The sequence below is a fragment of the Stenella coeruleoalba genome, assembly GCF_951394435.1.
Source record: "Stenella coeruleoalba genome assembly, chromosome: 14".
NCBI lineage: Eukaryota > Metazoa > Chordata > Mammalia > Artiodactyla > Delphinidae > Stenella > Stenella coeruleoalba.
The window spans coordinates 78,277,161-78,304,506 of record NC_137160.1 but is presented as its reverse complement, the minus strand read 5'-3'; the positions used below and the strand labels follow the sequence as shown (position 1 = coordinate 78,304,506).

General features: G+C 47.3%; 1 protein-coding gene across 1 annotated transcript in view; it reads left to right on the top strand.

Moving 5' to 3' along the window:
- Positions 1 to 27,346, top strand: part of KSR2 (kinase suppressor of ras 2) — a gene marked incomplete at both ends in the record, with an annotated part of 399,245 nt that overhangs the window by 268,004 nt on the left and 103,895 nt on the right. Inside the window, one exon of the mRNA XM_079942603.1 lies at positions 25,774 to 25,843. Within this exon, the coding sequence (XP_079798729.1) occupies positions 25,774 to 25,843 (70 nt within the window). The remainder of the gene's footprint in view (positions 1 to 25,773; positions 25,844 to 27,346) is intronic.

The window sequence follows — 27,346 nt, the reverse complement described above, 5'->3', positions numbered from 1 at the left end:
TATTACAGAAGTAATCTTATTTCTTAGCATTCTTATTTATTCTGTGAAATGTAGATGTCTTCAGTGTTTTTCTCCCCCCCCACATATATTTTTATTTATATATGAAAATTTAGGATATCTGTGTCTGTTTTTTCTAATTGGGATCAACCTTAATGGCTGCATAGTGTCTTATGTCCTGTGTTTTATTCACGCATTCTCTTATTGTATGACATTTGGGTTGTTCTCTAATTTGGGGGCATTCTAAATAATTCTACGATTTCAGAACAATCACATAGCTACAGAGCTTTGTGTGCAACCATGATTATTTCCTTAGGTGGCATTTTTTAGAAGAATAATTTCTGTGTCACAGTGCGTGCGTATTTATAAAGCTATTGAATTATGTTGCCAGATTACGCTATGAAATTTGTACTGATTTATACGCCCTAAAAGCTAAAAATTTTCCTACCCAGGAGGCTGGTTAATAATACAGTAGAAAGAACACTCCGGAAAAATATAAAAATAAGAAAACTATCCAGCTGGGTGGATCTAGGCAGCTCTATTCCCCGCCCCGTGACTGTTTCTTCATTTATGTAACAGGGAAGTTGGGTTAGCTCAGGCTCTGGCAAACTTTTCCCGTAAAGGGCCCGATAGTAAATATTTTAGATTTTGTGGGCCATATGGCAGTAGTTTTCAACTGGGGGTTGATTTTGCATTCCCAGTGTCTGGAGACACTGTGGTGGTCACAGTTGGGGAAGGAGTGCCGTGGGCATCTACCGGGGAAGGAGTGCTGTGGGTATCTACTGGGGAAGGAGTGCCGTGGGTATCTACAATGCACAGGACAGCCCTTACCACAAAGATTTATCCAGCCCCAAATGTCAGCGGTGCCGAAGTAGAGAAACGCTGCCGTATGGTCTCTGTCACAACTACTCAACTCTGTCCCTGTAGTCCAGAAGCAGCCAGAGACATACAGATGGGAATGGGTACCGCTGCGTTCCAATGAAATTTTGTTTATGGACCCTGAAGTTTGGATTTCATATAATTTTCCCATGTCACAAAATGTTCTTTAAAAAAATTTGTTTTAATCACTTAAAAATGTAAAGACCATTCTTAGATTGAAGCCGTAAATAGTGGGCTGGATTTGGCCATCTAGCCGGTTTGCTGACCTCTGAGTTAGTTGAACTCTGCTGCTTAGAGATTCTGTCAGGTGGAGGGGGCAGAGATTACTTCTTGAGCATTTATTCTATGCCAGGCACTGTACATGGATTGCTACCTTGCTTATTCTCACGCCAACCCTGTGGAAGGTTCTTATGCCCATTTTAAAGATGAGGACCTTGAGACCAAGAGAGATGAGGTCACCTGTCTGAGATCTCTCACTTACAAAGTGGCAGAGCTGGGATGTGAACCCAGGGGTGGCTGCTTCTGGACCCAGTGCATGAAATCAACAAGCCACCTGGCTCCAAAATGACATGCCTCTTCCCCAAGCCTAGAGGTGTCAGCCTGAGGTTGGGACCAAGGTGAGATAAGCGGGGGGATAGACAGGGCCGTAGGGAGGCATGGGGAGCGTGTAAAGGAAGAAGGTTGAGAGAAAGCCCTGCTTCCTGTTGACAGAAGTTAGGAAGGAGGCTCCCTGGCTGAGGGTGGCCTCCCAGAATTCCCCGTGCAACCCCAGCGTGAGCTATTACTCCCCCTACAGCCCATGCCCATTCTCAGGCCTCACAGCACTTAGCTCCACCAAGTAGCCTCTGCTCATGGCTCCACACTGCTTCCCGTGGGTGTGTCCCCACGGGGGTCCATACTGTCCAGGGTGCCCCGAGGCACTTTTGCCTTCGTGAGCCCCTTTCTCCATTAAAATAAAATTAAAAGTCATGTTTTGTGACTACATCATCACTAAGACAACTATAGCCCATGCTGGATTGAGTATTATATACTCATTATTCGTACATTCGTTTTTTTCTAATTTATAAAGAAATGAAAATGAAAACATTTTCACGGGCCCCCAGCACTGACCTTTCTGTACCAAGCGGAGTAGCTGCTCTGATGCTGTTTCCGCAGAGTTCTGGGATCAGACCACAAATGCAAGCCTCTGAATTCTTGAGTGAGTTTCTTTATTCTCTGAGCTGAGATCTCCTTGTTTTAAAAGTAATAATGATGCCTTACAAATCTGAATCAGGAGGCCATGATGAAATGATCTGAGGTGTCCCTCGTTTGTTCATTCCTTCATCCGGCAGATATTGTTTTTCTTAATTGAGCAGCTACTACATGCCCGATACTTTTCTACATGCTGCATAAGACACAGCTATGCTTTGAGGAGCTTGTGGTCCAGCTGAGCTTATAATAAAATACTGGTGAGCCTTAGACATCATTAGGCACTTGATGGGCAATTTGTCATTTAACAAGCCCAAAAGGCTGGCACTATTTTCAGCTCCACTGCACAGATGAAGAAACTGAGGCTGAAAGAGTTTAAACAACATTCCCTGGGGGGCGGGGCACTCTGCTTGCACAGTCGAGCTGGCCCCGCGTGGCAGTGGTTCCTGTGTCTTGGGTGTCCCTGCTCAGGAGCCATCACTAATGCTCAGTGACCTTGGGGACAACCCAGTCTCATGTGGCAGCAACTGCGCCTAGACTCTGCCCTGCTCTCTCCAGAAGGTCCCCAGTGGTGTCAGAAACCTTGCACCCTCCTGTCATACCTGTCTGTTGGCCTCAGATCCACAGAACCCCCGGGTTAATCTCCTGTCAGCTGAGTGCCTGACATCATCACCCCTTGCCCATCAAGCCAGCTCATTGTTCCTTTGAAGTTTCCTTTCCAAGGAGCTCTGTTGATGCAACTTGGGTGATAGAGCATGAGCCCAAGGCAGCTCTGAGCTTTGCCTGATCCCTATTTGGAGATCTCCCTACTGGGGGAGAGGTTAGGGGGCTTGGAGAGGCAAGCAGATCCCAGGATTCCTAGCTCCCCGTGCCAGGAGGGAGCAGTGGTCCCTCCAGGGTGGTGCAGACCTGGCCCTTTGCAGTTTTCTCAGGCTGCTCACCCTGAGCTCAGTGCTGGCTTTGCCGCCGACCAGCTGTGCATCTCTCTGAGATCAGTTTCCTTATCTGCAAAAGGGGCATATACTTGCCCCTCTCCCATAGGCCTTGGAAAGACCAAATGCAGTCATGTATACCAAGCTCTTAGGACAGTGAATACATTTCAGTTAATTACTATTAGAGGGGTTTCCTCTGTGTGCAGACTAGCCTAGCCCTACCTTAATCTACTGCACCTAGGTCTTCAGTAGCAATCCCTGTGAGCCACACGGGTCCTGGGCCAGCACCCGGGAGGCTGAGATGAACCAGACCGTCCCTTGTTCTTGAAGATCATTGCCATCAAGCACAGAGAAACAACGCAAATCAGCCTGCAGGTGCCGCTCAGGGACGGGCCTGGCTGCACGGGGTCCCATCACCTACAGAGCTGCCCGTGGATTCCAGCATCTTACATGAGCTATGACCACCACCATGAGGTATGGATGTTACTGATTTGCAACAAAGAAACAGGAACAGAGAGGAGTAACTTGCCCAAAGTGCCCGACTAGGAAGCGACAGCTGAGATTAGAGCTCTTGCTGTCACTCTCATTAATGGGTAGAGTTGGAGGACTTTTCCTGTCCAACCCTTCTTTAAGGGAGCCTCTGTGACCCTTCCTCTCCTTTTGGAGTGGGGGGTCACAGCTGGAGAGGGGAGCCAGGAGCTGGGGGTGGAAGACCAAAGCCAGGATGGGGCAGGTGGGAAGCTGTTTAAAAGCTTCAAGGGGCTGTAGGCTAACCCCCGGCTCTTAGCCTCTGGGGGTCACTCCATCGCCCCTGGGTGTTCGTTGTGTGTTTCTTGAGGACTAGTTATGTGGCATGTTAATAGGTATGATATGGGGAGGGAGGGTAAGAACCAAGGTCAAGCAAGTTTGGAAAATGTAGGTTATAACAAGTTAAACAAGGTCTCTTACTACAACACTTTTCAAAACTTGTGATACTGGTAATGGTGACTCTTCAAACCTTAATGAGCATGGAATCCTTGGCTTTTTTTCATGGAGCATTTATTAGGGTTAGTGTGGTACATGTCATAAGTATTGGGACTAGCCGAATTATATCTTAGAACCCCAAACACTTTGAACTTGCAAGTCAGAGAAGCAGGAAGAATGCTTACCAGGATCTCCATCTAACAGATGAAGAAACTGAGACACAGAGAGGTGAAGTGACTGACCCTAGTTAGCAGAGCATCCCTTAAAACCCAGCCTGACGCCCAGCCCTTCGCTCTCACCAGTGGGCAAAGTTTTGTTGCAAATCTCCCAACTTACTGCCATAACATTTTGGAAGCGCCTGTCTTCCTTTTTTGGATGAACCTTCCTCACTTTGGCCTCATTTTTTCTTTCTTTGGTTTCTTTTGCTTATTTCTGGATTCCATCTGAGGCATGAAATAAGTCCACTGTAATGTAGTCCAGTGGACCACTGCCCCCGCAACGCCCTCCCTGCCCCCCACCATGGAGTGACAGTTTATGAAGTTTGGGGTCCTTGTCAGAAACAGTAGAGGGACTTTAATGGATGTTGGAGCTCTGCTGGCTTGGAGAGAGGCTCTTCAACCCCAGTCAACACGTTTGTCACACTAGCACTCACCCAAACTCAGGGCGTACATATCTGTCTGTCAGCAGACTCTTGGGAGAACCTCAGAACACGCAGTTCCTCTCAGAGGCCAAAGTCCACTGAGATCCCAGGGACCCCGTTTGTCCCCTTCTTTAGAAGAGGCCACCAACAATCTTAGAAGCAGACACAAGAGATTAGACATCTTGAATATGGATTGCTTGGCCCATGCAAATGAATTCATCTTTCCCCTGAATTAATTGTCAGCATTTAAAAATTGGGGAATTTCACATAAAAATCTGAATTCTGGTTTCTCATGGAAAACCCAGAAAATCTAGCAGCACTGGACCTTCGTTCCCGTTTGGCCACAAAAGACTAGAGCTGAGTGGTGGTCGCTGCTTGAAATCAGTACGTGGTCTCCAGCTCACCACAGTGCCCACCCTCCTGTTGTCTCTCCAATAACAAGGCAGAATGCCAGCCGCTGCCTAGACTATGTGCTCTTGTTGTTTTAATCTTTATTTAATTGGATTAATTCTCATGAACAATTTCCTGCATCCATGTTTCTATAAAAATTAGGAAAGCTCTGAATAGACTGAGAGGGCCCTATATTTCATTTGTCTAACTCATAGAGTTGGCAAACTATGACCTACCGGTCTCATCTGGCCCACTGAAAGCAAAATGGTGCAGCCGCGGTGGAAAGCAGCTTGGCGGTTACTCAAAAAAGTTAAACACAGAATTACCATAAAACCCAGTAATTCTACTCCTAGATGTATACCCAGAAGAACTGAAAACAGGTTTTCAAACAAGTACTTGTACACAGATGTTCACAGAAGCAGGATTCACAATAATCAAAAGGTGGAAACCACCCATATGCCCATCAGTGGGTGGATGGATACACCAGATGTGGTCTATCCACACAGTGGAATATTGTTCAGCCATAAAAAGGAATGAAGCGCTGATGCGTGCAACAGCGTGGATGAACTTGAAAACATGACGCTAAGTGAGAGAGGGCAGTCACAAAAGGCCACGTATTGTATGAGTCCATTGACATGAAATGTCCAGAATTAGGCAAATCCTTAGAGACAGAAAGCAGATAGGTAGTTGCCGGGGACTGCGGGGGGGCAGAAGACAGGGCGTGGCTGCTTCATAAGCCTCCTTTGGGGAGGTTACGAACATGGTTTGGAACTAGACAGAGGTGATGTTTGTACAGCACTGTGAATATGTTAAATTCCACGGAATCTTACACGTTAAAATGGTTAATTTTATGTTATGTGAATTTCACTTCGTTAAAAAAAAAAACTGACCCGGTGCCTGTTTCTGTGCTGCCCGCAAGCTAAGAACGTGCTTATACATTTTTAAATAAGTGAACAAAGCAAAAGAATAATAATATTTAAGGACTCGTGAACACTATATGAAATTAATTTCAGTGTCCATAATACAGTATTATTGGAAAAGAGCCATGCCTATTTGTTTATGCATTGCCTGTGGCTGCTTCGGAGTTACAGTGCAGAGCTGAGTAGCTGTGACAGAAACTGTATGGGCTGAAAGTCTCAAATATTTCCTATCTGATACTTTACTGAAAAAGTTTGCTGACCTCTGCTCTAGATCTTTCTCGACCAGGTGATGGAAGTCAGGTGGAAATTAGTATCTCACTTCCTGAGAGGGGACTGCAGTGGTCACTGGTCTTGAGCCAGGAGGCAGAGGGAGGGACAAACAGGCTTCCCTTGATGTTCAGTGTGTTAGTTTCCTAGGGATGCTTCAACCAGGTTCCACAAACTGGGTGGCTTAAACAACAGACATTTATTCTCTCCTAGTTCTGGAGCTAGAAGTCTGAAATCAGCTCATCTGCAGGGCCGTGCTCTCTCTGAAGGCTTTAGGGGAGGATCCTTCCTTGCCTCTTCCTGGCTTTTGGTGGTTGCCAGCAATTCTTGGCTTGTGGACCCATCCCTCCAATCTCTGCCTCTGTCTTCACATGGCCTTCTCCCTGCGTGTGACATCACATCCTCCTTCCTCTGTGTGTCTCTATGTCCATTTCCCCCTCTTCTTATAAACCGTCAGATTAGGACCCACGCTAACCCATTATGACCTCATCTTTGCTTGATTACATCTGCAGAGACCCTATTTCCAAATAAGGTCACATTCTCACAAATGAAGTTATCTAGGAAACAGAAACAGACCCACAGATATAGAGAACAGACCTGGGGGAGGTGGAGGGGTGGCGGGGGAAGAGGGATGGATTGGGAGTTAGGGGTTAGCAGATGCAAACTAGTGTATATAGAATGAATAAACAACAGGGTCCTACTGTATAGCACAGGGAACCATGTTCAGTATCCTGTGGTAAACCATAATGGAAAAGAAAAAAACAAATCAGGTCACATTCTGAAGTTCTAGGTAGACATGAATTTGGGGGGGACCTTGTTTAAGCTAGTTCATCAGGCACCCCCAAGATCTTTGATTCTGAATGAGTGACCACAGACTACTCATGCCTTGTTGGAAGCACCCTGAGTGGAAGTAAGCGGAGGGATATTAATTAAATATTAAATTAAATATGAATTAAGCACCTTCTAAGTGCTGGGAACGGTTCTAAGCACTTGATTAATCCTCTGAGGAACCGACGACGCACAAAGAGATTAAGCAAGAACTTTCTCGAAGTTTTACAGCTAACATGTAGCAGCGCCAGGATGCCAACCCAGGCAGCATGACTCCAGAGTCTTATTGAATCCGATGGCCACCTCACAGGGTTCCTCTTTAAATTTTCATCTTGCAGGTTAAGTAGGTAAACAGTCTCAGAGAGGTTAGAGGACTTGGCCAGTGGCAAAGCTGAGATGTAAACTCAGGGAGCAGGACCTTGGTCTTTCCAGCACACAGGAGTCCCCTCCCCGCAACCCCCCTGCCTTTAATCTCCATTTCTTCCTTACATGCATGGAGAAAGTCTTTTGCCTGCCTTCACTCAAGGGTGATATCTAGGGATGAAAGAAGCTAGCAGATGCAAAAAGAGTCACCTGGAGGCTTTAATGAGGCTCCAAAAACCCTGAGCTGGCTCTAAGCATTCACCCATGAAAACCCTTTCAGCCTTTAGAGAATCAAGGTCCTATTGACAAATGCTAAGATGTTGACACGCGCTTGGAGGCTGGCTGCCTGCTCCAGGGTGAAAGGCATAATAGATCAGGCCGATGAATGTGCTTCCTCGGAGTTCATCAATCCTGCCTTTGTCTTGTGCATAAGTGAGGATGATCACGTTGAAGGAATCCATCATTAGTTTGTGTTCCTTTCTACAAGAATAGGGGCACTGGGGAGAGGAGACGGAGGGTGTGGTCCAGGAACGCATTCAGGGCCCACCTCCACGGAGAATGGGGGCAGGTGTCAGAGCAAAGAGGCTCTGAAAACGCGTCTGATTGCATCCACACCCATCCATCAGCCCCGGGTTCAGCCCCTCTTCCTTTCCCCACCGGCTGTCAACCACGTGGCTTTTGCAAATCTGAGAAAATTGCACCTTAGGGTTTGGCTTGCTGAGTTTGAGAATTGGGAACCTGGGGCCCATTTGTGAATTTATTTTCCTCTTTGATATCTGCAATCACACCGTCTTTGAACATTGGCCCTGAGTGCCTTCACTGGCTCAGACTCACTGCTCAATGATTAGTCCGGTGGCCATTCTGTCCTTAGTGACAGGGCTGAGTCACTGTACCTGACAGGTGGCTTCTCTGAGAACTTGGGGAAACTCTGAGAAGGCAGTGAGCCATGTGGCTGGAAGAACCTGTGGCTGCATGACTGACCTTGCGATGTCCGCGGGAGTCACAGGTTCGGGCAACCTGTCCCAACCCCTACGCTCACCATTCAACCCACACCATTGATAAATAGTTGGGACCATGGTCAAGAGCCCCAAGAAGTTTGGGAGTCCCACTCAGTGGTTCCCTTCTTCTTGTACGTTTTTGGTATCTTTGACCTAGAGCAGCGATTCTCAACCAGGGGCAGTGCTGTCCCTTCCCCACCCACTCCCCAGGGACGCTTGACAGTGTTTGGGGTTGTTTTTATGTGTCACAGCTAGGGGAACCGGGTGCTGCTGGCATGTAGTAGGTTAAAACCAGGGATGCTGCTCTATGTCCTATAATGCACAGACAACCTCCAACACAAAGAATTATCCAGCCCCAAGTAACAATCATGCCGAGGTCGGGAAACCCTGATCCAGAGCGCCTTTCTCCATGTGCATTCCCCGAACTTAACAGCAGCGTCCGCATCACCTGGAACCTGTTAGCAACTCACATTCTTGGTCTCTACCCCAGACTCAGTGACCCAGCAACTGGGGCCCAGAAACCAGTATTTTACCAGGCTGTTCAGGTGAGCCAGACACATGAAGTTTGAGAACCACTGACTTACGGCAATTCATTTTATAAGAGGCCGAGCGAAGCAGCTGCAGGCCCAGGTCACTACATGGCAGAGATGCCTCTCTGACCTCAGGGCCTAGGGTCAGTCTGAGAGGCCAGAGAATTTGTGAGATGAACTGAAACACTGCTAAATGGCTATCGGAGGTGAGGGCACACCTTGGGTCTCTCTGGATGGTGCCTGCAATTGTGCCTTTGGCAGATTGCTTGATTCCAAAAAGAGCCGGGGCAGGATTTCCCTTGATTGTGATTTTCATAGAACATTGAATCTTATTCACGGATGCTCCCATGCCAGCCTCATCACTTCGGGCTGCTAGGTGGATAAACAGATATTTTTCCTCTATGGGAAATTTCTGATAAAGAAAGTAGCAAGAAATTCCTCCCTCCTCCCTTATTAACTGTGTTGGTAATTTGCTGAACTTCTCCGATCTGCAATTTTCTCTTCTGTAAAATGCGTTCCAGTCCTGATCTTTCCGGTTGTTGTTAGGACCCTGTACCTAAAATGACAAGCACAGGATGGAAGCTTAATAAATGCCCATTTACACTTCTTTTTTGAAAGAAGGGTTGGGAGGCACATGGCTGTATCAGTTTCCTGTTGCTGCTGTAACAAATTATATGTTCAGCGGCTCAAAGCCACATAAACATTCTCCTGCAGTTCTGGAGGTCAGAGCCCAAAATGAGTCTTACGGGGCTAAAACAAAGGTGTCTGCAGGGCTGGTTCCTTCTAGAGGCCCCAAGGAGACCTGTCTCCTTGCCCTTCTACCTTCTAGAGGTTGTCCTCATTCCTTGGCTCGTGGTCTGCCTCACATCACAGTTTCTCCCACAGCTCCCCCTGTCATGGTCACATCACCTTCTTCCTGTGACTTTCTTGATTCCCTTTTATGAAGATCCTTGTGATTCTATGTAGGGCCCACCTGGATAATCCAGGATAACTTCCCCATCTCAGGATCCTTAATTTAATCCCATCTGCAAAGTCCCTTTTGCCATATGAAGTCACATTCACAGGTTCCAGGCATTAGGACGTGGATATCTTTGGAGCAGGGGGCATTGTTCGGCCTACCACAGCATCTTAGCCCATTTGGGCTGCTCTAACAAAAATGCTACAGGTTGGGCGGCTTAAGCAAGCACATATTTAACCCTCACAGTTCTGGAGGCTGGGAAGCCCAAGATGAAAGTGCTGGCAGACTTGGCCTCTGGCGAGGCTGGCTTCCCGATTCACAGATGCCCGTCTTCTTGCTGTATCCTCACGTTGTAGGAAAGACGAGGGAACTTTCTAGGGTCTCTTTTATAAGGACCCTAATGCCATTCATGGGGCTTCACCCTCATGATCTAATCACCTCCCAAAGGCCCCAGCTCCTAATACCGTCACACTGAGGATGAGGATTTCAACATGTGAATTTGGGGGGGACACAAACATTCGGTCCATTACACACAGTGACTAAGGCCCTTGGCAATTCTATAAGTAAAGTCCTTTGTAGAAGACCCAATAGTGGAAGCGCCCTAGCACGAGGTTTGGTCCCAGGGTGATGTCTGGGTACTGCTGTTCTTCAGAGCTGCTCCTAAGTTTATGGCAGGTGGGGGGCGCCATACACCACCCAGTGGTTCTCAGGGCAAGGCGCTTGGACCAGCAGCATTACATCACCTGGGCACTTGTTAAAAGTGCAGATTCTCAGGTCCTGTTCCAGATTTAACTGAGTTAGATTCCCCGGCAGCAGAGGCCAGTAATATGCAGTTTCACAAGCTTTCCTGATGATTCTGATATAGAATCTGATATAGAATCAGATGACTCTGATATAGAATCATCAAGCTTTTTAAATAAAGAGCAGCTTTATTGAGATACAATTCACATACTTCCAAGTTTACTCTTTTAAAACAATTCAGTGGTTTTTAGTACTATATTCATAGAGTTGTGCAACCATCCCCACTATCTAATTCCGGAACATTTCCATCACCCCAAACCCCACACCTATTAGCTGTCACTCCCTGTTACTCCTCCCCCAGCCCCTGGCAACCATTAATCCACTTTCTGTCTCTGTGGATTTACCTACTCTGGACATTTCATGTAAATAAAATCATACAATATGTAGCCATTTGCATCCGGCTTCCTTTACTTAGCATAATACTTTCAAGACTCATCCATGTTGTAGCAGGAATAATACTTCATTCTTTTTCATGGCCAAATATTCCATTATTTGGATAGACTACATTTTGTTTATCTATACATCACTTGATGAACATTTGGGTTGTCTTCACTTTTTGGATATTATAAATAATGCTGCTGTGAATGCCCAAGTTGGAGAACCACTGCAAAAGAGAATTCATCAGAATCCAGAGGTCTGGGTCTTGCTTTGCTAGTACAGAATACGGATTATCTTAGAGTCAGATTCACATTAACCAGACTTTTGAGACTGATGTATAAAGTTGAAATGTCTGTTTAATAATGTACAATGAGAACTCACTGTCACAGGTACTGCGTTTCTCAAGGGCCATGCGATCTGCCCATTTCCTCTCTGCAGTACACCCTTCCTGAAAGCCAGTTTCATCAGGACTTTTCCTGGTGAATGTGGAATACAGAATAGGAGAGTTTGCTATATGGAATGTTTGAAGGCTTTGGGCTGGGACAACCTGCTCTCCCTGGGCAAGGTAACTGAAAGTACAGGCAAACTGCCCAAGGATAGATCCTGGCCCCATCACTGGCGAGCTGTGTGACCTCAAACAAGTTATTCAACCTCTCTGAACTATACTTTCCTTCTCTGTGGTTTTGAGATAATAATAATGAAGATGTCATAGGACCATTGGGCAGATTAAATGAGATAACACCTGTAAAGTGTTCAGTACTAGTGCCTAGTATGTGGTCCATGAATGGTGGGTTACCACCCACCACCTTCACGATGATTAACCATCTCATGTTTGGGAGAGGGGTTGCTATAGCGACTGGAGATAACAGAAGTCGGCTATAAGGTCTGTCTCTGTGACCTTGTATAAGGGCAACATTCTTCTGCTTGTAAGTGAAACAACTTAAACTGCTTTAAATGTTTAAAAATGAGGATTTAATAGAGAAGCTCCAGGGGCTCAAGTGATATATCAGCCCTTGGTTGTTCTGCATCTCTCCACTCTGCTTTTCTAGTGTGTTGGCCTCCTTCTCAGGCAGGCCCTTCCCACAGGTATGCTCAGGTCACCCCTGGGCACTCAGATGTGTAGCCCACCAGCCTAGCTGCTCCAGGGAACAGAGGGTATCTTTGAAAAAAAGGTTCCAGGGTGTTTCGTGGACTCTGATTGGCTCATCTTGGGTCACATGCCTGCCTCTGAACCAGTCACAGTGGTCGAGGAGTTGGAATACTCTGGACTCTCCATGCCTGAGTCAAACGCCCTGCCCCAGGACCGGGAGGTCCAGCCTGCCCTGAACCTCTAGCACTGAGACGCCAGAACGGTTGTTTCCCAATGGAAAACCAGGCTGCTGTTACTAGAAGAAGGAATAGGTTCCAGTGCCAAAGACCCCTGTCCCCTGGATGGGCCGGGAGAGGCGAGCCAACATCTGCCCCGTGACTCTCTTTGCCTCTCCTTTTATGGTTGACTAAGCTCCTCTTTCGAACTGATATTTAATCTGATTGCATCAGGCTCTGGATTTAGGTCCCTTCCCGACTCTTTGCACAGGGATTGTCAACTATAAAACTATGGATTTGGAGGTGTCTAATTCTTTGTGCTGGGGGCTGACCTGTGCTTTGGAGGACGTTTAACAGCATTCCTGGTTTTCACCCAGCAGATGCCAGTAGCACCATCCCCCGAGCTGTGACCTCCCAAAGTGTCTCCAGAGATTTGAGAACCACTGTTTTAAGTTAATGTTGTTCTTCTGTCCTCTGATCCAGTAGGGGTTGGGCTAGTTTCACACTTGGAGGGTCAACTTCCTTATCTCCAAGTTCTTGGGATGGGGGTTCTCTGTACCCCCCAATACTGACAACACTTCTCACTGATAAACTGTGACCCTGTTGTAGCAGAGGTCCCCTGTCTCCACGGCCTCACCTTCAGGGCTGCCACATCAGGACCAGGACCAGTCACACCTCCACCCCCTCAGCCCCACTTGGAGATGCTTTGGAATATGGATGCCCCATCTTGACCTTGGGATATGCTCCATCACAAGGCTGTCTCCACCATGTCTGCAAACTACAGACAGTGTGACACAGCTTTGGACATCACTTGAGCCTCAGGGAACAGAGGGGGGAGGAAATCTATTGCCCGAAGTTCAGACCCAAGAATGCCTGGTGTCTTGCGTTTCTTAAAGTCGGACTGGGGTCTCTCGCAGCAGGCTCACCTGGTCTGTCCCCACTGAGCCTGAGCAGGCAGTAAATTCCATGGAATGACTCTGCGTGGGGAACTTCTCAGCAGCCCTTTGTTCTAAGGACAGTTAACTTCTGCTGAACACTGACTGCAGGGTGGCAGCATAATTTTTAAAATGCCACGTTTCCACTGGGGAAGAGTTTCAGCTCAGGCGACTCTGAACAGCTCTGATTTAAGATCCATAAACCTAGTTCAAGGCAGTAAATATGTAAGTAATTGATGATGTAGTGTGCAAGCAACTTAAGACCCATCCATCACATCCAGGCAAGTAAGGGCTGTGGACACGCTCAGAGAACAGGGTGACAGGAGGGGAATAAATGACCAGAGGGGCCTAGACAGTTCTGCTCTCCCCATAACTCACCACTGCTTCTGCATGGGGTCGTGGCCTCGTTCCCAAAAGAGCCTCCTCCCCGGTTTTGTCTTCTCAGGCCAGAGAGGAGGGCCACTAAGGAAAGCGCAGACAAGCGCCCGGGTTGCTTGAGGTGAAAGCCACCTTTATGGCGCAGCTACTGCGCACCAGGCGTTTGCTTCATGTTCCAGTGCCCGATTCCTTAGGGAAACTCCGCAAGATGGGTGCTCTCGCTCCCCTTTTACAGAGGAAGGGGTCCAAAGAGCAGAGGACACAGGCATCACAAAGGCAAAATCAGGACTGGGATTCAGATCTGTGCCTGTAATTAATTCCATCTTGTCTCTCTGCCTCTTAAGCAAAAGAGGGGGTCTGGCCCCTGGGTTGCCTGGATTGTGGAACGTGCCATCCACAAACATTGCCCATTTCGGGGTCCAGGTGTCAAGCCCGACTTGCAGATCCCAGCCTGTGGTCTGCATGTCCCCTGCCTCCCCCGCCCCATGCCTGTCCCTGATACTGCCATTCCTGTTGTTCTATTTCAACATGAGAGCATTTACAGTTGAAATTGATGGAGCACAGGGCTGGCTGTTTTCCTCCCTTCACAGGAACATTTGCGGTGATGGCAGCGCGAGGCCTCTGTCAACTCTTGTTTCGTCCTCATTTAAGCCTGAGCCGGGGGCAGTAAGCCAGCCTCTTCCAGTTAGCATTTTCCTTCAGGCCACGGAGACAGGTCCTGTATCTGTGTGGTCTGAGATGGCTCTGCATTGCTAGCGGGCGGCCCCCCCGAGCGTCTTCGGGTTTCCAGGCCGCCTCTCCTCTTGCTCAGGGCGTCTCTCCCAGGGAGGGTGCACAGGAAGACCCCCTCACCAACTCTGCTGGTGGTCTCTCCTTTCTGAATGTCTGAAGAGAGACCACGGTACTCACAAATGGGGCTCTGCAGTCCAGGAGATTTAGGTTAAAATCCCAGAAGGACACATTCCTTAGGCGACCTCTGAGCCTCAGTTTTCCCATCTGCAAAATGGGATCATTAGTACCTACCTCACAGGGTGGATTGTTCACTCATTCGTTCGTGCGCTCATTTGTTCATCAGTGAACATTTGTGGAGATGCCCCTTTGTGCCATCCCTGTGCTAGCTGCTGAGGATACAGGAGGGAATGAAACAGATATGTTACAGAGAATCAATGAGCTAATGCAGGTGAAACACTTAGGCCAGTGGTGCCCAAACTTGTCTGCGCATGAGTATGACCTGAAAACCTTTTGAAATGTTCAAAGCCAGGCCATACCCCAGTATAATTAAATAGAGGATCAGCAAACTTTTAATGAAAGAGCCAGATAGTAAATATTTTAGGCTTCATGGGCCATCGGGTCTTCATCATGGCTCCTCAACCCTGCCCTTATAGCACAAAAGCAGCTGTAGACAATGCAGATGTTGCTGTGTCAATAAAACTTTATTTATAAAACAGATTTGGCCCATGGGGTGTAGTTTGCTGACCCCTGAGTTAAATCACAGTGCAGGGGAGAGGCCCAGGCATCTGTTGATTCCAGTATGCTGACAATTGGGGAACCACTGACTTAGGCAATGCCTGGTACGTGTTAGCTGTTATCGCGATTACTGTGCTGCAGCTGAGAGAAATTAAGTACCTTGCCCAGTTTGGGGGCAGAACCAGGACAATAACCCTGGTCTTTCTAACTCCAAACCCCATTCTTTTGATCATTTTGCTTCTCTGTTTTAAGCTCTCAGAGCCTCCGTTTCTTCATCTGTAAAATGGGATTGATACTAGACCTCCCTGACACAGTAGCTAAGGGGCCTGAACGTGAACGTTGACATACAGTGCAAATCTGCCCTCGAGAGGGACTCTGTCAATGGGAAGAGTCAGGAGGAGCTGAGAATGTTCCAGGGGTCCTGACCCCGGTGGCTCAGGAAGCCGTGGGGCCCTGAACAGACAGGCACGTGGGGAGAGGTTTGGGCGAGGAAGTGGTGGGCTCCATTTTTGAGCAGATGGGCTTAGTTTGGTCAGCCGCCCCAGCTGAGGTCCCAGCTCCCGCTCAGAGCCTGAGAGCCAGGGCTGGAGGTATGGGTGTGTGGCCAGGGCAGAGTGGGGCGCCTGGCTTCCTGGGACCCCTCAGTGGTCCAGGCCCTGCAGGGTTGTGGAGAAGTGAAGCCTCCATTTGGAGGGTTAGGCTACTGGCTTATTTTTGCTGGAGTTAGCAAGAAAAACCCTTCACCTCTCAGCTGTAAGCCAAACTCTACATGAGACACTGAACACATTAAGATGAGTAATCGGCATCTCCTACTGTGCAGGAGCTCACGGTCAAGTGGGTGGTGGAAAGATCAGATGTGTACGCAGAGGCTCTTGTGCAACAAGGCAAGTGACCCAAAGAGGTAAGCGCAGGATGCTCCGGGAGGAGCATGGCAGGGGTGTCTGCCCCGTACATTCAGGGAGGGCTTCCTGGAGGAGCCATGCCTGAGCTAGATCTTGGAGGAAGAGTGGGCATGAGTCAGGCTAAGAGAAGTAGGGAAAGGGTGCGGGAGACTGTTCTAGAAAGAGAGAACAGTATCTTTGAAGGTGGGAGGTGCAAGTGAGTAGATCCATAGTGTGAATGTGACCAGGGGAAGGCTGGGGACAGCAGTGCAGCCAATGGCAATTTTCAGCCCAGGACTGGCCCTCAGTGCTGTCCTTCTGCTTTCTTAGAGGCGCCAGGCATTTCTTCCTCTTTGGCCTGGGATCGGCATATTCTTCCTCTTCATCTGACTTTTCGTGGTCACTTGAGTAGACGTGATGCTATAATAGAGGTCCTGGAGATAATGATTTTGGATATACCAAGTTTGCCCTCAAGATTATATTGAAGGGACCTGCCAGCCTCCACTCTAACTCCAGAAGCATCACACATATTTCCTTCTTGATCATTTATTTCCTGCGTGCTTCCCAAATAAACCAACGTGGATCCATTTTCCTAATGAGATTCTTCTGGATTTCTAGATTTGTTTTGTATTCTATTATCTTATTACATAAACTGATTTTGACATTTCAAGATGATCCCTCTCCTCTTTCTAGACCGTAGCAGTAAAATTATATCAAGGGGAAATTTGAGGGGATACAGGGACAGGGAAGGGAGATGAATTTCCTAATAGGTCTAGTTTTTAGAATCTAGGGAAGATGCATAATTAGTACCAGTCCCCACCTCCAGTCCATGGGGTGGTGTCATGGAATTAGCGGCCCATTGCCTCACTTCTCTTGTCATATCCACTCCCATCACCCGCCGCTGCTGCCACACTGCCTGCACATATACCCAGACTACTGTTAACGTTTTAGATTCTTCGTCTATCATTCCCACAAGGAAGATAATTGCTCATGTGGCGCCCAGGTGTCCCATTGTTTGGTTAGGAGGTTAAAAATCCCTGATACACTTCAATAAATTCAACAGTGGGCACGTTATAAAATGTAATTAAATGCCGCAGCCATCTTCCCTTTCTTTACTGGCAATGAAATTTAATTGAGGCCCTATGAGGGGGCTGAAGTAAATCACAGCTGATGACTCCACCCTTCACACGTCTCACTGGGAGAGGGCGTGATGTTATCACTGTTCACATGTGTGATTTATGGGCAATTCAGGAAATCCCAGCTAAGCAGTCACCTGCCGGGATTCAGACGTGAGGTGGTGATGGTTTTTTAAAAAGGGGAGCATGGTTTTGAAGGAGCGTGTTAGAATCAATACATCCTAGTTTTCTCACTAGATCCTGAAGGTAATTCCAGTTTGGTTTCACCATTTAAAAAAATTTTAACCGAGCCTTGGGCCAGGAGGAACAGGTGATGGAAGAGAACTTTGATTCTGACTCACTGTGAGGTCTTCCCCTCACATCCTCTGCACTTTTCTGCCTCTTGCCTCACATGCCAGCCTCTCTGTGCTCCCATTTGCTCAGTGCTCTCACTGCTCACCTGTCCTACCAAGGTAGGCTTGTACCTGGAGCCACTCCCAGGAGAGCACTTCATCTGTTCTCCTTGACCATGACCAGCACCACCACCTCCCCTATGGTAACTTACATGTCCTCCAGGTCTTCTCTCTGCTTTGATAAAGTGACAACTGGATAATCGTATTAATTAGCCCAGGCAGAAGCAGTGAGAGGAGAGAGTTAATTTTCCTTTCCTTCTGTCTTCATGAGCTGACATGGATTTCAGCAGTGGCATGTAATCAGAGACATTGCCTCATCACAGATTATTCTACCAGGAGACGGTGAGAGCTAGAAAGAAAACAGACTTGGGGTGAGACTGGGATAGGTTAGAACCTTGGCTGGACCGCTTGATGGTTCTACTCTGCCTGGCTCTTCTCTTCTGTAAAATGGACATTGAAACAACACACCTAGGATTAGGCGAGCAGAGGGGTGACACCACGTGGTCATGCACACTTTGGCTTGGAAGCTGCCATTTGTCCAAGAATTCCCACCATGTAAGTGGCCAAAGTGGGTCTATAACCCAAGTCTTCTGGCTTCAAAGAAAAAAGCCTTTCATAATGTATACATATATCAAACCATCACATTGTATACTTTAAATATCTTACAATTTTATTTGTCAATTACACCTCAATAAAACTGGAAAAAGAAAAAGGGAAAAATTTCTCCACTAATCAACCAAGGAAATGAGTTACACAGCTCTTAATCAGGAGTTGACACACTTTTTCTATAAAGGACCTGGTAATAATTATACCTGGCTTTGTGGACCACATGTTTCTGTCAGTTACTCAAACTCTGCTATTATAGTGCAGAAGCAGTCACAGACAGTGTGTAAATAAGTGGGTGTGTCTGTGTGCCAATCAGACTTTATTTACGAAAGCAGGTGACGGGCCAGATTTGGCCTGAGGGTCATAGTTTGCCAACCTCTGTTCTAAGTCATAGTCCGTGGAGAGCTTTGTCAGGTTCTAACTGGTGTGTTAATCCTAGAGGTAGAGTGATGATGACAATGACAAAAGCAAGAATAACAATAATATGTCAGGCACTCAGCTAAGCCCTGTTCCAATTATATTACCCCACTTCATCCTGCTAACAATTCTGTGAGGGAGATATTATGGCCCCTTTTTTACAGGAGACAAAAACTGAGACTCACAGAGGTGAAAATGCCCAAGGTCTCATAGCTAATAAGTGGCTGAGCTGATGCTTGAACACAGGTCTACTCACTTCAAAGTCCCACACTCCATGGAGCAATTTGATAACCTTCCCATTCAGAAATGAAGTCTGCTGCTCTGTCTTTAAAATAGGCCTGTGCTCAAGGCCTTGTAGCTGGTTTGAACCCCACATACATGCCAATTGGTTTGACCCCGATACCTCCATTCCTGCAGTCTTCCTATTTCTAGGCAGGTAACTTCACCATTGCCCTTTGCTTTGCCTAAGTGCCATGGGGAATCCCTAAGCATCTCCTCTGAAGGGTCTCTTCCACCAAGAGTGAGCAGCACAGGCTTTGCTCACCCCCAGCATCTCTTCTGCCTATTTCTTCCCCCAAGACCTGCGACCCAGGCTCACTCTTATCTACTACTCACCAGTGCTGAGTTGTTCCCTAGACACCTTCACAGTGATCACAAGCCCGCAGGTGATGAAATTTGCATCTTGAGAAGTGGGTTGCAGTTGTCTCAGGGAGAAAATTATGTCCATCTACACAAAGAAACTCAATTTGGCCCCAAAGCACCATGGTGCTGTAACCTTTAGAGATAGCACATGATTAAAAGACTTTTAGATCTGATGTATTTGAATTGGATATTAAAGCAAATAGAGTTGTTCCCCGCTATGTGAATAATACTGTGAACCGCTTTAGTCAAGGACTGGTGGCCACCTTGGATGAATCAGTGGGATTTTAGCTGGTGACTGGCCTGTGGCCGCAGAAGAAAATTTGAATATGCTCTAAGTTTTATTAATTTCAGGACCTTGGAGCCTAAAGAATTTGCTGCTTTATTTGAAGGCAGCACCACTGTTAAGTTCTCAGTCTCTCCTGTCCCTGGGCTAGAAGTTGAAGGGCAGCTGGACCTTCCATTTCATTTGCGGCATTTCTGAGGATGAGCTCTGGGGGTGGACTGTCCTAACTCAAACCCCAGCTCTCCCGCCCAAAATGGAGTTAGGAGATTAGATGAAATAATACATCTAAAGCATTTAATCTGAGTCCTGCCAAATAGTAAGTACTCGGTAAATGTTAGCTGTTATTATTAATAGTACTATGTGCTCAGAGGTCTTTATCTCCATGGCAACATTTAAGGATGGGATAGCTCCTCTTCTAGCCAATAGAGTTTAGAGACTCAGAGACTGCGATAGACGGTTTCTTGTGGTCCTTTCCAACTCAAGGACCGCGTGATTGGAACAATAATTTTTACGCTTGTCTCAGAGGGAGACATAGCATAGGAAGGCCGTAGGGTGCGGGGGTGAAAAGCAAGGCTTTAGTTTTATAGGAAGCTGGGGTCAACTCTCAAGTCCACCAAATACTAGCAATAGGACTCGGAACAATTAATTATCCTCATTTTCCTTATCTCTAAACTAGGGATACAACCTTGTAGGGTTGTTTGGATTAAAGGAAGAAACAGCTCCAAGAGACGAATCTCCCCTTGGGATACGTACAAGAAGTCAGACTGTGCATTGCTCCTGTACCAGCCAGTGGACTGAGTACTCTGGGATATGGCTTTTTTATGGGGGGCTGCAGGTGGGATCATGACATGACAGCTCAAGTGAGAAAGACCTGGCCTGGGAGCTGAATGGCCTTGTAAGGGTCAGGGCTGATGTTTTGGACCCCAGCGGAGGTGGGGAGTTAGAGGAGGGGGTGGGGGTGGGGCCGTCCTCTTTCTGTAATAGCCTGGCAGGCTGCTCTCCCCTCAGCTGCCAAAGGGAGCTCTTCAATGCGTAAGACCCCGCACAGCCTCCTGCCTCTGTTCCAATGCACTAGATGGTTCCCGTTGCCTTAATACAAACCCCAAAGTCCTGTTTTATTTCCTTCATGGAATGTGTCACGTTATGTCTCTGCCTGTAGACTCTAAGCTCAGAAAACTTGACTATCTTGTTTGCCATATACCCACCCCCAGTTCCGTACCTGGCACACAGTAGTGCCGTCTCAGCTTCCTACGGCTGCTGTAACAAATTAGCAAAACTCAATGGCTTACAAGAAAATACATGTATTATCTTACAGTTCTGGAGGTCAGGAGTCCAAAAACAGTCTCAGGGCTAAAGTTCAGGTGTCTGCAGGGCTGTTTCCTTCTGGAGGCTCCAGGGGAAACTCTGTTCTCTTGCCTTTTCTAGCTTCCAGAGGCTGCTGCATCCCTTGGCACTTGGCCCCTTTCCATCCTCAGAGCCAGCGAACATCACATCTCCTTCTCTGACTCTGACCCTCCTGCCTCCCTCTTTCAGTTACGATTACATCAGCCCTACCTGGCTAATTCGGACTAATCTCTCATTTCAAGATCCTTAACTCAATCACATCTGCAAAATCTCTTTTTGCCTGTTAAGTCATATATTTTATGGGGCCCAGGGATTAGGATGGACATCTTTGGGGGTGGCGGGTAGGCATATTCAACAAAATGTTTACTGAGTAACTCTATGAATGATAGTAGGAATAAACAACATACTGTGACATTGCTTTCTGAGCCTCTGAGGCCCTTTTCTGAGTTTAAAAGGGCTGGTTCTCATTGTTTCCTTTGCTTTCCCCAGACAGAGGTGGGAGGCACAGACAATACAGGATGGGTTGAACTCCGTGTATCCGGAGAGCAGTCTGGACTAGAAGCATCCAGTTTGTTCCTCTCTGAGGTTCAGATCACCACTCAGTCCCTTTTTAGCTATAGACAGTTGCTTATTGCTTCTAAGCCTCAGTCTTCCCATCTGTGAAATGGGGATGAAATTGGCTGTCGTTTATTGAGCCCCAGCTATGTGACCTGAATTTAAAAAACCCAGTTCTGGCCTTTACTTGCTGTGTGACCTTGGGCAAATGGTATAACTTCTCGATTTCCTTGTTGGTGTTGTGGCACCGATGATAACAGTTGATACATCACATGTGCACACACATGCAGTGTATGGATAAAATGAGATAATATATGTAAAGGGCTTATTTGGCAATAGTGCTTGGCACATGGTAACACTCAACACGAAGCATATTTATTATTTTTCTTATTTCTCCTTTTTAAAATTCATACCATTATTCTTATTTCTTTCTTCCTCTTTGTTTCCCTCCTTTTCCTTTGCTTTATCATCACCCATTTTTACGTGATTCTCTGTGTTAAATGTTTTCAAGAGTTTTCTCCATGCCTGACTCTGTTAGCCTGAGTTCAAACTCACCAGGTCAGAGCCTGAATCTTTCATTTCATCATGGCTCAGCCTACCACGATGCTTTATTAATATTGGTTTCTTCTATCGTGGCTTCGTTTGATTATCTGGCTACCAAGCTGTCAAAGACCAAGCCTCCTGGTCTCTCCCCTCCTGTTATACAGAGGCACTTTTGAGAGGGCATCAACAGTGGGACCTAAAGGAGGGAAGAAAAGCACTCCTTCTCTCCAGCACTCTCCCTTGCCATGCACCGCAAATGAAAATATCTGGGAAGAAATGTCTATTATTCTATCCCTGGAACCAAAGGCACCAGGGATAGTCATAATTCTGACTCCGTGTCTGCGTGTCTCGTTATCAGAAAATTAGAGTAAAAAGAAGCTTTTGTTCAGCTATGGAGACATCTTAATAGGCACTTTGATTGTTAAACAGAAGTTTCCATATCAGTTTAATTGCTATAAGTGCTGTTTGCCTTCTCTGTTGTGATAAGGCCTGAATTTTCATAGATTTTCCCTTTAAACAGTTTTCCTTTGCTTTAAGGCTTGCATTGGCAAGTTTAAGGAAATCCAAACGGAGAAAGTAAAGAGAAGATCTCAGAGTACAGATCTGCACACCCAGGGACGAAGCCGTGTGGAGGTTATTATTGCTGGAGACTAATGTTGTCGCGGCCGATGAATGTAACTGACGGAATTTGCTCCTTCAACCAGATATTGGGAAATGAAACCAAACTACCAAACTTAATTACATCTACTTTTTCAAGAGGGTGCTGTAATTGAGAATGAGAACAACTAGGATATGAATCTAACAGTGAGATGTGCTTATAATAAAAGAGGATTTGTTCTCTACTGAGTTGAGCTTCAGAAGTACCATCTCAAGATTGTGGGGAGAGGGAGGGGGTGGGGAGATGGCTAGAGAAGTGAAAAACATCTCGATCAGGGTTTCTCAGCCTTGGCACTATTGCCATTTGGGTCTAGTTAGTTCTTTTTTTTTTTTTTTTTTTGCGGTGCGGGGGCCTCTCACTGCTGTGGCCTCTCCCGTTGCGGAGCACAGGCTCCGGACGCGCAGGCTCAGCGGCCATGGCTCACGGGCCCAGCCGCTCCGCGGCATGTGGGATCTTCCCAGACCGGGGCACGAACCCGTGTCCCCTGCATCGGCAGGCGGACTCTCAACCACTGCGCCACCAGGGAAGCCCGGGTCTAGTTAGTTCTTTGGCGTGGGGATGTGTCTTGTGGAATGTTGAGTAGCATCCCTGGTCTCTACACATTAGATGCCAGTAGCATCCCCACATCACCGCCCCAATTATTTGGCAGTATCTCCAAACAATGCCAAATGTTCCCCCGGGCAAAAGTGCCCCTGATTGAAGATGCTGATATAGGGGCTTTTGGAAGGCTCGGGAACAACTGCAGAGTTACTCCTTGAGGATCTACCAGTGCCCGGCTGTGTGACCTTTAGCTAGTCACTGTACCTCTTTGAGCTTCTGTGTCTACCTTTGTGCAGTGGGAATAATGAGAACACCGACTGCATAGAGGCAAAGCTTCTGCGTATAAACGGCACAGAATTATGCCTACCACATATTGAGTGCTCAGTAAATTCACTGTTTCTATGATAAGAATCTCAGATTCAGCAAACATGTGTTACGTACTTACTTTGTCCCAGGTGCTTGCTGTGCTATAAGACAGTGATGCAAAGATGAAGATGTGGTCCCTGTCCTTGTAGGAGTGGCAAAAATATGGAGACTTGTTGGTACTGCCTTATTCTTCACCCATGGCAGATGTTACTAATCAGTCTCAATGCTCTTTCCTCTTGAGCCTCAGAATCCTTCTCAACACACTTTCCTAGACAGCCACTACTAACATCCCATGAGATGAAACCCCTTTGGCACTCCTCACTTTGCAGATTCCCCATGAGGAGGCTGTGTATCTGAGCTAACCCTTCCTCTCCAGCATAGCCATTCCACCTCTACCCATCCCTGGCACTGGAGAAAGCATCTTAAGGACTTAGCAGGTAGCAGCATCCTTCCTTACAAATCTGACTTCAATCCCCTGCTCTCTCTCTCTCTCTCTTTTAAAATTGTCTTTCTTTCTTGTCTTTTTTGCTTCACTCAGAAGCCAAAACAAGTAATAAAATGGGCTTGGACTTGATGACATTTAGTTTTTAGTTAAACTAGAGGAAATTCCACTGGCTCTGATTCTGAGTGATATATCATGCTGTCTTCCTCTTTCTCTGGCCTTTGGGGCTTGGGAAATCATTAGCTCTTCCAGAAATGGTCCCAGCTTTACAAGGGCAGAATTGGGGTTTCTGGAAACAGCTTTCAGATGGCTGTTGACAGTGTCATTAGACAGAAGAGAGGAGTGAATGGGTTAGGGTTAAATGCTCCCTGATCGGTGCAGGCATGCCCAGCTCCCCAGTGAGCGCGCCACTCCATAACAACTGCTGTGAAAAATGAGGCGTGCATTTGCAGCTCTGAGGACAGGGATCTGGCTCCATCCATCTGGCCTGAGAAATGAGAGCTGGCGTGTGGGTCAGCCGCTTCCTTCTCCTCTCCCCTAGCTGGTGGAGGTTTCACAGGCCGCACCGGTCCATTTCTGCTGTTGTTTCACACCTCTCTGGGGCCTGTGAGGTCTGCAAGGAGGGTGATGCGGGCAACCAGGCAGTGGAGTGAAGGTGGGGGCTGGTGCCCAGAGGCTGTGGAAGAAGTCCTGGAACTCAGTCAGTGGTGGAGTGATAGTGTGGGTCGCTGGGATGTAGCCTGAGGCATGAAAGAAAAGACCAGATGGGCATAGGCACCCAGCCTGAAGTCTGTGTGATTTATTGTTTCTTCCTCATTCCCATTAATCCATCAATTTATCCATTCATCTAGCTGTCCGTCCATCCATCCATCCATCCATCCACCCACCTACCAATCCATCCATCCGCCTACCCATCTGTCCACCTTGCAACTCATCTGTCCATCTGCCCACCTATCCAACCATTCATCCATCCATCCATCTACCCACCTACCAATCCATCCACCCACCTCGCCATCTGTCTATCTACTGACTCATCTGTCCATCCATGCACCTATCCAGACATTCATCCATCCATCCGTCCACCCACCCATCCACCCACCTACCTACCCATCCGCCTACCCACTCAATCATCCATTCATCAATCCATCCACTTATTCCAGCATGAGTTTAGGTGGTACATAGTTAGACATATTTTAAATAGTTACTTATATAGAAAGTGATATTGGTTTTCCATATAGAGTCGCTTTGAGAATAAATGTGTTTAAACAAACAAATAAGTCAACCTAAAATATTAAGTAGATAATTTTATGGGTTGTACAGGGGCGTGACAAAAATTAGGAAAGTGATACTTGTACAACTGGCATTTGGAATCTGCTAAGTTAGAACTTTGCATACACAGGCACGTGTTCTAGGTCCCTTAAGCCTGGATTCACAGCTTCTGTGGGATCTACAAGGTGTATGATCTTGAGCACACGACTTCCTCTCTCCAAGCCTCAGCTTCCTCACCTGGAAGGTTGCTTGTTTTGAGGACGTAACGAGCTCAGGCATGTGAGTCACATGGCACGTGCCTGGCACACAGTAAGCACTTGGTAGATGGGAGCCGTGCTCAGTTTTATTCTTCCCCCAGCTGGTTTTTTCCAGGCACTGCCCCACCCGGGGGACCTTGCGTGAGTTAAGGTAACACAAGCTAAGCTAGCTTTCCATTTGGCTTTGGTTTAGCAAGTGATGGTGGCCAGTGTCCTTCCTGAGGCCAGCGAGCCTCCCTCTTCCTTCTGGGGCTTGGTGGGAGCCCCCCCCACTTCCGATTCTCTGTGTAACAGGACCTTCTCCTCCTCTCTTCTCTCCCTACAGACACACTGTCAGTGCCACGCTGGTCCCCACAGATCCCTCGCAGAGACCTCGGCAACTCCATCAAGCACAGGTAGGCTGGATTCCTGGCTGCACCGGGGCCCACCTCCCAGCACAGGGAGGGCTGGGGCCTCTGGCCCCAGCGTGGGGAAAGGCTGGCAGGCTGTTTTGCCCCAGCTCCGATATCACCATGCTCTTCTCTCCTCTGCCAGGCTGAACCTCAATGTGGCAAGGGACTGAGGTGTCTGCTTCTTATTCACCTGGCTCGTAAACTTAACACCTACTGGTTAAAAGCCAGGGCTTTGGAGTCAGACTGACCGTATTCCAATCCCAGCTAGTAACGCTTTGCAACCCTGAGGAAGTTACTTAACCTCTCTGAGACTCAATTTTCTCATCAGATATTTCTGACTACTCATAGGGTGGTCATGAGGATTAAATGAGATAATATATTAAAGTGCTAAGCAAAGGGCCTGGCACATAATAACCACTCAGTAAATGGTATCAATATTAAGACAAATGCTTGTCCTAATTTTGGGTCTCCCCACCCAGAAGACAAGATTGCAGGCTGAAGTCAGAGATGCTCACTTTCTGCTGAAGCATAGGTTAGTCCAGGGCTCCAGCCCTGTTGGGTGCCCGGGACAACCTCTCCAGGAGTACACCTGCCCTTTTCAGGAGGAAGATTTCTATCTACTAAGTCATCCCTTATACGAAGTTAACTTTCCACGTTTTATCTCATTATCCTCACAATCTGTTCACAAACTCAGTGGGGTAAGTAGCACAAGTGTGGTCATGTCCATTTGACAGATAGGAAACTGAGTCCCTGAATGATTAAGTGATGAATCTACAAGCTAATTAACCCCAGCATTTTGTGTTCTTTTGACACCTCTGCTGAGAGCTTTCTTTGCACGAGGCCTCTGTGACCAGCAGAGAGTTCACTCATTCATGGTTTCTTTCCACTAGTATTTAGAGAGAATATCTGTACCGGGGCTGCAGCACTGAACACGACGTAAGGCTTTCAACCTTGGGAAACTTGAGGTCTAGTGGAGGGATAGACAGTTAACAGACCATGACAGTGCGGTGGTGGTGGGGATCAGGGCTATAAGCGGGGGAGGCAATTCCAGGGGCAGACACGTCACCGTAACCCGGGGTGAGGCAGGAATGAGCACATTCTCCCGGAATGGCATCTCGTCAACAGTTTTTGAAAGAAATATGTTGACAGGGTAGTTGTTAAGACTCAAATGAGAAAACGGTGGAGGAAGTCGTGAGAAATACACGATAGACACGTCAGTGGTCAGGCGGTGAGATGCAGAGGGAAAGGCATCAAAAAGAAGGGCCTTGTTTTGTTTGCTTACAGGCTGCTCCCTGGCTCAGCTTCACCTCTGGATTGGCCACACCCCTAGCTCAGCTCCACCCCTGGATTGGCCACACCCCTGGATTGGCTCCACCCAATTGGCCACACCCATGGCTCAGCCATGACACTAGACTCTAGCACCCTAATGTTAGACCTGGTGGTACCTCAGATTCAAATGCTGGTGCCAAGAGGAGGAAAATGATCTGATGATCTTGGGCATCAGGA